At 39.8% G+C, this 14,008-nt stretch overlaps 1 protein-coding gene across 7 annotated transcripts in view; it reads right to left on the reverse strand.

Moving 5' to 3' along the window:
- The window catches only part of VPS36 (vacuolar protein sorting 36 homolog), a 40,211-nt gene extending 26,285 nt beyond the window's left edge, over nucleotides 1–13,926 (reverse strand). For 3 of the 7 annotated variants that reach the window (XM_054252727.2, XM_078351134.1, XM_054252721.2), the window contains exons 1-5: nucleotides 13,782–13,926; nucleotides 6,413–6,478; nucleotides 3,761–3,831; nucleotides 1,633–1,747; nucleotides 467–556 (exon numbers count right to left, since the gene is read on the reverse strand). In XM_054252727.2, the coding sequence (XP_054108702.2) occupies nucleotides 467–556; nucleotides 1,633–1,747; nucleotides 3,761–3,822 (267 nt within the window). In that variant the 5' untranslated portion in view covers nucleotides 3,823–3,831; nucleotides 6,413–6,478; nucleotides 13,782–13,926. Of the gene's footprint in view, nucleotides 1–466; nucleotides 557–1,632; nucleotides 1,748–3,760; nucleotides 3,930–6,412; nucleotides 6,479–13,781 lie in introns of all 7 variants that reach the window. The other 4 variants (XM_054252735.2, XM_054252732.2, XM_078350999.1 and 1 more) reach the window with 3 other exon arrangements.
- Between the last annotated feature and the right edge of the window lie 82 nt (nucleotides 13,927–14,008).

Consider the following 14,008-nt stretch of genomic DNA (forward strand, 5'->3'; position numbering starts at 1 on the left):
GCCACCATGCCCAGTTGAAAATATATTTTTTTTTAATCAGAATACCATTGCAGTATTTTGTTTTGGAGAAGTTCTACAATCACAGAATCTTTTTCTTTTCTTTCTTTTTGAGACGGAGTTTCGTTCTTGTTACCCAGGCTGGAGTGCAATGGCGTGATCTTGGCTCACCGCAACCTCTGCCTCCTGGGTTCAAGCAATTCTCCTGCCTCAGCCTCCTGAGTAGCTGGAACTACAGGCGCACACCACCTGCCCGGCTAATTTTTGTATTTTTAGTAGAGACGGGGTTTCACCTTGTTGACCAGGATGGTCTTGATCTCTGGACCTCGTGATCCATCCGCCTCAGCCTCCCAAAGTGTTGGGATTATAGGCATAAGCCACCACGCCCGGCCTCACAGAATCTTTTTCTTAATGAAGATGTAAATACAAAGTTGAAAATACTGGATTACCACATAGTTAAAAAAAATACCTGGGGTCCTCTATTTGTTTGTAATGACTGGGAAACTGGCATATTCTCCCACCTTCTCTGTGTCATTTCCTCTGATAAACGCCTGTAAAACTGTTATGCAAATAAATACACTTTAAATGAGTCAGTCAGGTTGTGGCATCCTTGTATAAATCATTACTTAATATTTCCTTAATATAAACGTTTGTTCAGCTATTTGCAGCACGCCCAAAATTCTCAGAGACATCAAAGAAAATCAAAGGAAGTTCTTTTCTTGGATCAACTTCAGAAAGCACAAAGAAAAAAAAAAGAGAGAAGGAACTGACCTTCTATATAAAGTGGGCTATTCTCAACAAAGAGATGAGTGACAATGAAATCAATAGACTTACTTTAAACAATCCTGTGTATGTGGATTGTTTTTGATCTATAATGAAACAAACACAGTGCCAGGAAAAATATACAAGCATTCTCCATGAAGGAGAAGCAGAGAATAATTTGTCTAGTTAAAATATAAAACCAAAAAGTAGGACCAAAACATACCTATGCTCACAAATAATCAAATATATTTTTCAATTTCAATGACAAAAACTTTAGTCAATTATTTATATCTGCTTAGTGATCACTTGTCAGGAACACTGGGTGAGGTGCTACAGAAAAAATTAATAATAATTTATGATGTTGATGGGGAGAATAAATACACACTTCTAATGTCTTAAGAATTCTTGTACAGCAACTTATTCAGAACATATAAACTATCATACTGCAGAAAAGTACTTAAGTGACTAAGATTAACTGGAGTTAATCAAGACAGCCTGATTTAAAGCTGGGGAACCTTCAGATACTGAGACAGTTTAACATATCACTGCATTTACACTCTGTTCCTTTAACTACAATATGCCACTGAAAACTGTGCTAGTAGGCGAATGGCATGACTTAGTGTATTTTCCAGCCTCTGTTCCTTCCTTGGGACCACACCCTCTGCTTCCCATTCCTGATGAAACCTAAACTTCACCATTCACTGCTAAGGCTTAAGATATAATAAAAATTTTATTGTAAAAATGTGGTGAAATCTGACATGTTGTATAATACTACCTTCCATCGTATTAACAAGCCACAACACACACACACACACACACACACACACACACACCCCACCTTTATAGTAGGATTTTATTCATATAGAAACTTACCTCAATCTGGCCATGTTCTTTGAAGGACAGTTTGATATAGGAGTTCTTACTACTCTGGAACGGGCCAGGTTCTTTGTTAGGAGGAGCTGGGTGAAGATGAACCACTACTTTGCCACTGAAGAAACAACAAATGTAATATACTGAATTGCCTTTCAAAACGAAATTCTACCTTCATAACTTTTAATATATTTAAAATCACCTTTACAATTCATGTAGAAACAAACATCCCAAAAAGCATCCTGTAAAGTGTGTATTATTTCTATATTAATGAAGCTTTCAAAAATCTCTCTACTTAAAACTTACAAGCTATGAACCAAAAAGCTTCAAGTTACTAGTTCTATAAATTAAAGCGTTGCTTCAGAAAATATGGTCAAAATAAATTTGCAAAATTCTGAGTCTATGATTATGGTTTTCCAACTACAAACATCCCCAGAGGTTATAAGGGGGCCTATAATTTCTGCCAAAGCATACAACCTTATTCATTTGAAAACAAAATGTGAAAACATGTCTGTAAAAATGGCCAGCCGATATTTTATTAAAACTCCATCCAAAGCTAACATTCTACAGTGTCATTTGTTGGAAAATGCCACTCAATCAACAGCATGATCTAGAAAGATACCCAATAACAAAAAGAATTCCCAAAATGCTTTGGCTCTGAGAACACAAACTACCATTATCTTCTAAAAATACCGCTACATTTGGTCAGCTTAATAAGTCTGTTTTCCTCCTTTTTCTTCAACCTGGTCAATAAGCAATCTTCCAGAAAGATTAGGGAAACTAAAAAACTCTAAGCATCCCGGGTACCTAGTTTAGTGCTTTTTCTTTATTAATCATCACAACTATTTACTCAATTTTACTTTTACTTTTATGGAACCACATGGTTACCTAAATATCACAGTAAAATTGAAACACCAGGCATTGGGCCTCCTCAGTATGAATAGGTGGCGCCAGCCTTGTAAGGACACCACCTATTTCCTTGTGTATGAAATGAAAGAAGCATCTTTAGTTCAGAGATGTTAAAAGGTGAAACATACACATCCTGAAATCCAACCAAATGTAACTGATTGAGGGGAGGGGCTGGGAACTAAAGAGAATACTTGAGAAAAGTTAACTTGGCATATTACTGAAGTCCTCCTCACTGGACACTGGAGATGTTTAAAAAATACAACACTAATGTGAAGGTAAATATTTTAAATATTTCTTTTAGTTTAGATTTTCTTGGAACACAGGAAAGGAAAATTAAATAACCTGGAACAACCTTAATACAATGGCAAAAAGTGATAAGGGAAAAATATAAATCATAAAAACAATCTACCCTAAAAATCTACGGCTTAAAAAAACTATGGCTTATTAATCTTTTTAAAATGTTGGTTAGTTTCTTTTATGGTCAAATTAATATTTTACAGTAAATCATAACATTATGATCAAGGCATGCATTTCACGTCCAGCAAAGCTCAACATTGTTTAACTTCTACTGAAGTGTCTAATTTTGCTAAACCTAAAGATAAGCCTCCATAGGAAAAAAAATTCCCATGCTGATAATATTTGTTCACATGTCTCCTCAATTACATGTACTTAAAATATAAAGCCAAGTTTTCAGTACATTTGAATAAACAGGAGCATTTGAACTTACATCTTTATACCAGGGTGGCCTCATCTCCTGGCTTGCCTGGGACACTCCAATTGTGTCCCTGTTGCCCTGGTCTAACTGTTCATTGTACCCCTCATTATTCTGATAAATGTCCTGCTTTGTACAATAACTATTATTATATGCTATTTAATCCTGCTATCTGAACAAGTCAAACTTAAGAAATGAACTTAACGATCAGCTAGAAACAGGAGCAAAGTCAGTTATTTTTTTCAATAGATTACTTCTGATTTTAAGTATGAAATGAAAGGTACACAGGCATGTGAAAGCAAATTGTCTATGGAAAGACAATGATAACTGGGCCACATTTTTTTATTATGACCCATGTAAAATAGACAAGGATATTACAGCAAACCTAGGTACTTTATTCATGCTTTAAGAATGAATTCACACATCATTGAGTCTAAGATAGGACCTCTTGACCAATAGCATGACAGGAAATGTCTTCTGTGAATAAAGACAGTGCTATATAGACCTTACCTCTTCCCAATTCCAGCCGCCTGTTCTTCAATGAACACAATTTGGGAAAGAAGAATGGCCATGCAGCACTCCTAGGAGGGAATCAGTAGCTCAGTCAAAGACTCTACCCAACATCCATAACACTTGCCAGAAATCCTTGTTTTATAGCATTAATCAGAGTGTCATATACCTTAATAAAAACAATGAAAAACAATAATGATTTTATTCCTTAAAGGAACTCAAGGAAAAATTAAATGAAAACAATACTGTGGTGGCATTTTCCTGTGTGGAAGAACATAAGAAGTGTAAAAGAAGCTGTGACTAGCTTTTTGTTTTTACAATGGGTGTATTTTCTAAGAGTAATATTTCTATGAAAACTTTTTACTTGTAATATTTTCTTACAGTGAAAGCAAAAACAAAACAGATACAGCAAAACAATTTTAAGGAGAGCATTTATGTAGATGACTTTCTCTTCTTTATAATTTTCCACACTTCACTCATATGCCCACATACAACTATTAATAGTTTTAAACAGAAAATATTGATGTAGCATACTTTTATTCGTATGTTTAAGTTTTTTTTTTTTTTTTTTTTTGAGACAGTCTTGCTCTGTCACCTGGGCTGGAGTGCAGTGGCACAATCTTGGCTCACTGCAACCTCTGCCTCCCAGGTTCAAGCAATTCTTCCAGCTATTAAGGCTCCTTAATAGCTGGAATTACAGGTGAGCACCACCACAACCCAGCGAATTTTTGTATTTTTAGTAGAGAACAGGTTTCACCATGTTGGCCAGGGTAGTCTCGAACTCCTGACCTTAAGTGATCCCCCTGCCTTGGCCTCCCAAAGTGGCAGGATTATAGGCAGGAGCCACTGTGCCTAGCCAGTACATTTAATTTTTAACATATATAAACAGTATGTTTAATTTTTATATATGACTAGCAATGTAGTAAGTCTAAAGATTTGTTCAAATTGACCTCTTTATATGATAATCCAAAAATTATACTAAGATTAACTTATCAACATATTGTTTAAAGACCATTCTATCCTCCCCAAAAAGATTTATTTCCTGAATATATATTACCTTTAAAGGAATTAGACAATATTAACAGTCTAAGGCAGCAGTCCCCAATCTTTTTGGTACCAGGGACTGGTTTCATGAAAGACAGTATTTCCTGGGGAGCAGGAGTTGCGGTTTCAGGATGAAACTGTTTCACTTCACATCATCAGGCATTAGATTCTCATAAGGAGTGCATGATCCCGCACATGTGTACTTCACAATACGGTTCATGCTCCTGTCAGAATCTAATGCCTCTGCTGATCGGATGGGAGGCAGAGCTCAGGTGGTAATGCTCACTCACCCGCCACTCACCTCCTGCTATCTGACTTGGTTTCTAACACACCATAGACCAGTACTGGTCTGCAGCCTGGTGGAGTTGGGGACTCCTGCTCTAAGGCATGCATTATCAACAGGGGCAATATCAGACCTAGGAGACAAAAGTTAGTTCCCGGGGTGTAAAAAAGTTAGGTATTGTAAGGGTTAGCAGCAGCCCTTCAAGGGCTACAGTACAGTATATAGTTTATTTGTGGTACTAAAATTTCATGGGGTTTGGGGGAACAGTCAGGAAAATAAAAGCACAGATGAGACAGCTATTTTACTGGCAATGCTGAAATTAATGTATACATACTTTCAGGTTGAAGCTCTTGGGAATAAAGATATCAACTCTGTATATACCTAACTCACTCTCCCTTCCTGAAAAAAAAAAACAAAAAACAAAACAGGCTGGGCACAGTGGCTCACGCCTGTAATCCCAGCACTTTGGGAGGATGAGGTGGATGGATCAGGACCTTAGGGATTTGAGACCAGCCTGACCATCATGGTGAAACCCTGTCTCTACTAAAAATACAAAAATTAGCCTGGCATGGTGATGGGCACCTGTAATCACAGTGACTCAGGAGGCTGAGGTAGGAGAATCGCTTGAACCTGGGAGGCAGAGGTTGCAATGAGCCGAGATTGTGCCACTGCACTCCAGCCTAGGCGACAAGAGTGAGACTCTGTCTCAAAAATAAATGGGCATGGGGGAATCCTCTTGTTGAGTCTGCTAGAAACAGTTCTCAGTATCTAGTAAAAGCATGCACTTGCTGGCAGATGTAGCCTCCTGATTCTCAACGACAACCTAGGACTAGTGGTTTTAAGGACCTATGAGCTCTTTTTAAAGACTCCCTCACAACTGATGGGGGTATTGTTCCCCTGTTACACATGGAGCATTCAGATATAGAGTAGAATTTGACTGGTATTTAAAAAACATGATTCTCCATCCAATAACTACATGGACTTTTCTGGAGCTCAATAAAAGATAACATGCTAACTCCTGTTTCCCACTCCATTTAGAGAAATTATATGGGACACACTCTTTTGTCATTCAGAAAAGGAAAACTTATTATTGCATTCATTATATAAGTTTTACCAAAAATGAAAAAAGAAGAAAAAGCGTCAGTGATTTAAAACCTACTATGGTGGCTCATACCTATAGTCCCAGCCACTCAGGAGCTTGAGGCCAGGAGGATCACTTGAGCCCAGAGGTTAGAGATCACCCCGGGCAACACAGCAAGACCCTGTCTCTAAAAAATAGATAAACAAAATAAAACGTACAACAGATGCAAAAAACTATATCTTACATGATTTTTCTGATCTCTCCAAATCAGTCGGTGTGTACTAAGGAGAGTCCCAGCATCAAATTTTATCTAGAAAGAAAGAGCATCACAAAATATTAATAACGGTGGTTCAGATTTTCTTCTTCATGAATTATACAACACTCAATTAATCTTATAAATAAACATTTTACTTTTAGCATAGGCTTATCACAAATTAAAGAGGACAAATGCTACATACTTCATAAGCTATCTGCATAGTCTTGACAGAATTGGAAGAAAATGCAAACAACCAAGTATGATACACATTCATACTCTGCATTCCATGCAAAGGTAAAATAGAAATGACGAGGTAGAACTGCATGGATTACCATGGAACTCTAAGACATTGGATGGGTGGGAAAGAAAGTGATTTACAGCAATAGACAATATTACATATGCTCTATATGTGTGTGACTGCAGACACACACGTAGTGAAAAGGCTCGAAAAGGAACACATGGTTATCTGTTAACAATCATTATCTCAGAAAAAGTGGGAGGAAAGGAGTAGAAAGGAAGCAAAGGGCTCTTTTTACCTCTACACTTCACTACTGATTGAATGTTTTTGCAGTTCAATTCATGTATAACACTCATAACATTTTTAATAAAAACAAAATCCAGGAATAGATACAAATACATACAAAAATAAATATGGATGGAGATTCAATCAATGGCACTGGGACAAGTGGGTTGCCAGGTAGAAAACAGAAAAAACCATATATCTGGGTTCGTACCTAATCCAATGCACCAAAATGAATTCTAGATGGATCAAATGATTGAATAAAAAAAGAAAAAATTATAAAAGCACTAGAAAAAAATCATGAGATAATTTTTTAAGTAATCTGAGTGGAGAAGATCTTTCTAAGAAGGCATTAAACCCATCAGCATTAAAGTAAAACGCCCAAATTCATATGTGGAAGCCCTAACCCTTGATGCGATGGTATTTGGCGATGGAGCCTTTGGGGGTGATTCGGTTTCAAAGATCATGAGGTGGGGCCCTCCTGATGGGACTAGTATCTCTATAAGAAGAGGAAGAGACAGGAGGGCTTCCTCTCCATGAGTGCGTGCTGAGAGAAGACCGTGCAAGTACACAGGGAAATGGTGGTCATCTGCAAGCCAGGAAGGTCCTCACCAACAACCAAATCTGCCAGCACCCTGATCTTCCAGCACCAGACTTCCCAGTCTCCAGAACTATGAGAAATAAACGCCTGTTGTTTAAGCCACCAGGTTATGGTATTCTGTTTTAGCAGCTAAGCTGACTAGGACATACGCTTTGGGTATATATGGCCTATTCAAAATATAAATTTTAAAATGTTCTTCAAAACTACAATAAAATCACCAAGAAATGCCAGCTAGGTCTTTAGGACCAAACCTTTAACCCTCACTACTTGTTACTCTGCCCTGAAAGTAATATAAATAAGCAAATGTTAGAGTTGGAACCCAAGAGATGAATGAATTAAACCCCTATGTTTCTGTTAAAAACAAGATATGTACTAGAAGCTTCTATTAACTGAAGTTACTAGAAAGTGGAATTTGCCATAAGATAGGGCTTGCTTGTGTCCTTTCCAGGAATATTCAGTTATTTTAAAAGTTATGTCTGTTGCTCACTAAGTCCTAGATTAAAAAAAAAAAAAAACAAAAGTTACAAGGCTAGTCCCATTTATAAGGCAGCCTTACAACATAAACTATATGGAAAGCATAATAAGATTGGAATTGTTTTGAGTTTAAAATAACATGTTAAAAGTATTTGTAAAGTAAATAACGAATTGGAGCATTATTATATATCATCCTTAAATAAAAATAATAAATTATATATGTGGTTGATAACATAGAGACTTATGATATTAATATAGAAAAAAGCAGGTCTCAAAATAGTACATATAGCATGACTCCATAAACAGAACACCCCAGAAGTAATTGTTTATGCATAGTAGGATTACTGATTATTTCAAGTTTCTCCTTTTGGCTTATCCATACTTAACAACTTTATTACATGTCTAATAAATAAAAAGAAAAGATTGATCACAGGCATGTACATCTTCATGTAACTCTGAACTGTAATTATAACTGTATATACAATCATTTGTTGTTAAATCAAGCACACAGAGGAACATGTGTCAAAAAGTCCCCGTATAATAAATAACACACTTCTTGACATACATTTTAAAAATTGTTTCTAAGAGTAAGGTCTGATGGAATTATTATTTATTTATTTAAGACGGAGTTTCGTTCTTGTTGCCCAGGCTAGAGTGCAATGGCGCGATCTCGGCTCACTGCAACCTCCGCCTCCTGGGTTCGAGCGATTCTCCTGCCTCAGCCTTCTGAGTAGCTGAGATTACAGGCACGCACTAACATTTTGTATATTTACCATTTTGTATATTTAGTAGAGACAGGGTTTCTCCATGTTGGTCAGGCTGGTCTCGAACTCCCAACCTCAGGTGATCCACCCGCCTCAGCCTCCCAAAGTCTGGGATTACAGGCGTGAGCCACCTCGCTTGGCCTGATTGTATTATTGTTTTAATAGTATTAAGCAGTAAATAATGATATGGTTAGTAAACTTTAATGAAAACAGACCTTCTGAACCATCTAGTCTAAATACACTTCATGAGAGATTGTCCCATCAACAAACTTCAACACGTCAGAGAATAGACCTTATGAGTCCATGTTTTTCTCAGAATCAGAAATAAAACATATGTACTGTTGGCACTCAGTTCAGTCTGGCTTCAAACATTTTGGTTAATTTCATTTATGTAAAACCAAGTAACTTAGTTTACAATATTTTTTATTTTTATTATTTTATTTTATTATTATTATTTTGAGACAGAATTTCGCTCTTGTTACCCAGGCTGGAGTGTAATGTCACGATCTCGGCTCACCACAACCTCCACCTCCTAGGTTCAAGCAATTCTCCTGCCTCAGCCTCCCAAGTAGCTGGGACTACAGGCGTGCGCCACCATGCCCAGCTAATTTTTTTGTATTTTTAGTAGAGACGGGGTTTTACCATGTTGACCAGGATGGTCTCGATCTGTTGACCTCGTGATCCACCCGCCTCGGCCTCCCAAAGTGCTGGGATTATAGGCGTGAGCCACCGTGCCTGGCCTACAATATTTTTTAAATCTCTTCTTTGCCAATGAGTAAATTTAACTTTTCCAAAAGCATATATTTAATTATTCTAAGAGTACATAATGCTGCATTATAGAACATATTAGCTCTGATTAAGAAACTTTGCATGTTATCTTCCTGAAATCCAAGCATATTCATGTTAATCTAAGGCTGGAGCCAGACTATGTTCCATTGCTACATCAATTAACAATGTGCAAAAGTAAAATGTTGCTGCTCTAATTGTAGAAGAAACTGTATAAAAGTTCCCTGTAGGGATTCCAATGGATTAAGATCTAAACCTGATAGTCAAGTTTAGACTGGTTTGCTTATACCATTCAGAGCCTAGAATAATTTTAACTGCTTAAAAATTGATCTAACTTCAGCACTCACTGAAAAGTTCTTACACTGTTTTTTTTAATTTACATTTTTTCTGTTATAAAAATAATACACATTCAGTGTTGAAATCTGAAAAATATTTAGAGTCTGAAAAAGAATGAAATAACTCATAATCATACTAGCAGGAGTGTGTATGTATCTATACACAGATGTTTATGTATATGCATAATCTTTAAATAGAATATGAAAGTTTTGTAACTATTATTAATAGTATACTTATAAAATATAGTTAGCAGTCTATCATTAGCAATTCCTCATGCTAATTAGGACATGCCATAATTTTTTTCTTTTTTGAGACTGAGTTTTGTTCTTGTTGCCCAAGCTGGAGTGCAATGACGAAATCTCAGCTCACTGCAACCTCTGCCTCCCGGGTTCAAGTGATTTTCCTGCCTCAGCCTCCTGAGTAGATGAGATTACAGGTGCCTGCCACCACACCCAGCTAATTTTTTGTATTTTTAGTAGAGGCAGGGTTTTACCACGTTGGCCAGGCTGGTCTTGAACTTCTGACCTCAGGGGATCCGCCAGCCTTGGCCTCCCAAAGTGCTGGGGTTACAGGTGTAAGCCACCTCAACAGGCCCCATGCCATAATTTAATTAATCAATCCCTATGATGGGCATTTAGATTGCTTCCAATTTTTCCACATATAAAATATTATATGTAATATATAATAATGCTAGTATAAACATTCTCATATATAATATTTTTACACAGCTCTGATTATTTCTCAAAGGCAAATTCCTAAAAGTGAAATTGTTAGCTGAAAAAGATTAAACATTTTCTAAATCTTCTGATATATGCTGCCAACTTGCCACTTTATACATTACTAACCTTACATTATCTTTTAAATTAGCCGAGGCTACAGAAGCATCTGTGAATTCAAACAAATGACCTGTCTACAGTGCTTCTGAATGTAACACATTATCCAGTCATAATGAGGCCATGAAAATTATGCCTGTATAAACAAGCAAGCATGCATGTATTCATAAGAGGCACTTGGGCAGTGGGAAGAGCAGTCCATTGGATCTGGTTTGCAATTCTATCTCCACCAGTTACTAGTTGTATGACCTTGGACAGCTCACAGTTTTCTCAAGTATCAATTGTGGGTCTCAGTTCTCTCATCTTTGGGAAGATTAGCTGTATTAAACATTACATCAACAGTGGCACTGGTGACTGCTATATTATGAAGTCCTTCTTTTTTTTTTTTGAGATGGAATCTCTGTTGCCGAGGCTGGAGTGCAGTGACGTGATCTTGGTTCACTGCAGCTCACGTGAACAAAGCAAAGGCTTTGGGAGTCTGATCAACAGAGATTTAAATCTTCTCTTTGTGGATCTTAGGCAACTCACTGTATGTCTTAGCGTTACTTTCTTATTCAGTAAAATACATCATATTCCTGGTGAGATGATTAAATACGATGGCATATACAGCTCCTGGCTCATAGTAGGTATTTAATTATTCAGGTCTTTAAAAAAATGTGTTTCACACCCACAACCAGCCAGGAGATACAAGGATGAGCAAGGTACACCTATGCTCCAGGAGCATCCAACTAGTCTAGAAGACAGGCATGTGCACACTTGCCCAAGGTGTGGGTTGGGATGCAAAGCTATGAAGGCTAAGTAATCTGGACTGCAGTCCCCAGGCCAAGGGAGCTAGTGAGGCATCCTAAAAGGGAGACTAACTTCATCAGATTTGGGGGCTGATGCGTAGCCTTGTATAGTCTTTAGCACCACAGGAGATCTGGAAACCTTCCAACAGATGAAGGAAACCTCATAACGCACTTTCCTCCAGAAGTCAGCCTGTGCCTCATTCAGCCTGGGGACCAAGTAGCCTCAAGGCAATTCAGCAAGTGGCTAAGTCAGTTCAGCCCTGGGGCACAGTGGTGAGGGGACTCCTCTTAGAGCTACACTCAAGTTTCAATCTTTTAGAAGAGTTAATTCTTTAGAAGAGTTAAGACCCTGACTAGATCACAGGGTCTAAAGCATTTTTCCCCCATGATTAGTTTCTTAAACCTCTGACATCTATATACTTGTCTGTTAAAACAATGAGCAAAACTTTTAAAGTAAAAATTAAAACTTGCTGGTTCGACAGTGTATTTTTCATATAAAAGTACTAACAGTTGTTATTTTACATTGTTTTGAATCTATCACAGCTATACTGCCTGCCAGCAAGTGTTCCTAGTCTTCACATTGGAGTTCCACAGAATAGTAGTATGCCACGCTCTGCAAAAGCATGACTTCCTAGTGCTCCCTCAAGGACTGGCACTGGAGGAGTCTCTGAGGACAGATCTGCCACTGTCAACATTCAGTTCCTCTCAGAGAGAGGGCAAAATCAAAACGCCGAGGAAGGGGAGGTGGATTAACCTTCCCATTTAAAATAGTCACAAAGATGTAAATTGGTAAGAAAGGGAAAAAAGGTAGCTTGCCACTCCAATCCGGGGATGGAAGACTCAACTTGAGATCAAACTAGTTGAAGTGCCAAGGCAGGCTGGGCACGGTGGTTCACGCCTGTAATCCCAGCTCTTTGGGAGGCCGAGGCGGGTGGATCATTTGAGGTCAGGAGTTTGAAACCAGCCTGGCCAAGATGGTGAAACCCCGTCTCTACTAAAAATACAAAAATTAGCTGGTGTGGTGGCGGGAGGCTGAGGCAGAACTGCTTGAACCCGGGAAGTGGAGGTTGCAGTGAAACGAGATCCTGCCACTGCACTCCAGCCTGGGCAACAGAGCGAAATTCCGTCTCAAAATTAATAAGGCAGTAAGTGAAATTATTTAAGGAAATTAAATATCCACGCAAATTATTTAAGGAAAAGACCTTTACTCAATAATACAGGCAATACGGCTCATGGAAAATGCCCTAAGGGAGTCAGGGGACCTGGTCCAATGTCATCTGTGCCTCTACATAGCTGTAAGCACTGACCAGGAAAAGCTATGAGTTGAGGAACTTACATCAAAGTACAGCGGGAAGTGTCGTTAACAAAACGGCAAGAGAAGAGAGGCAGCAAATTAAAACTTCTGGAAACCAAAAATGCTTGTGGGTAAATGAGTTTAAAAATTTTTCTAACTCCAGTTTATACGTTTCAACCCAGGACAGAAACTATCTCGTAGTTTCACAAAAGTATCTACAAAATACTTACTTACACTTCCTATTTCTCCTCTCGATTTGCAAACGCACCTTCGAAGATTTATGCTTGCATTACAAGGCACGGTCTACTATTAATATAACACTTTACAAAACATACGCTCAGAACGCCTTTCTAAAGCAATTAGAAAACAGAAACCCAACAGCCTCTGGCAAGGGCATTCCAATGAGACACTGATACCTCTTTAGGAAATCCTGTCGACGCAACCCCTCACCACTCTGCACAGGGCAGATTTGCCAATCCCCCCGCCTGCATAAGGTCCCAGCTAAAGCTTCCGCGGGGGCACGGACTGTACGGCCTCACAGAAAGGCGGAACCGGGCTGTCCAGTGCCGAGGCCGCGGTGGGTGTCGTCAGGGTGTCTGGAACCCCGCCGAGGAAGTCGGCTGCCCGATCGCCGCCCAGAGCCCGCAGACCCACAGCGCGCCTTTTCCCGGGCACCGCTGCGGTGCGCTCCGGGAAGCATGCAGGGAGGCGGGACGCGGCCGCGATCCGCGCCTGCTGGGAACCGTGCCAAAGTCGGGTACCGCGCTGAGAAGGCGCCAGAGCTCCCCGGGCGGCGCGCGACCGGCCGGCGGGGAGGGCAGGAGCGCCTGGTACCGCACAGAGGCCGGCCGGGCCGCAGAGGGCCGGGAGCGAGACCGGGAACCGGGCCGCGCCAACCCGGGCCGCGCGCTCACCAGGGGACTTTCCGCCAGCCCTTTGGGAAGGCCGGCCGACGCCCTACCTTCTCCTCGCAGTCGTTTTCGCACCCCGCGCTGCTGGATCACTAGGGTTTCGTTGATCTCCAGGAGGCCGCTGGTCCAAACGAAGCGGTCCATGGCCGCAGCCTCCCGCCCCGGCCCTCCCGGGCAGCGAGCTGCGCGCCGGGCAGCCTACGGCGCCCCCTAGCGTCAGACGGGGCGGGTGAGGGAGGGAGGGAGCGGCCTGGGCCGGAGCGGGCGCGGCTCGGAG

This window comes from Callithrix jacchus, chromosome 1 (assembly GCF_049354715.1).
Source record: "Callithrix jacchus isolate 240 chromosome 1, calJac240_pri, whole genome shotgun sequence".
Lineage (NCBI taxonomy): Eukaryota > Metazoa > Chordata > Mammalia > Primates > Cebidae > Callithrix > Callithrix jacchus.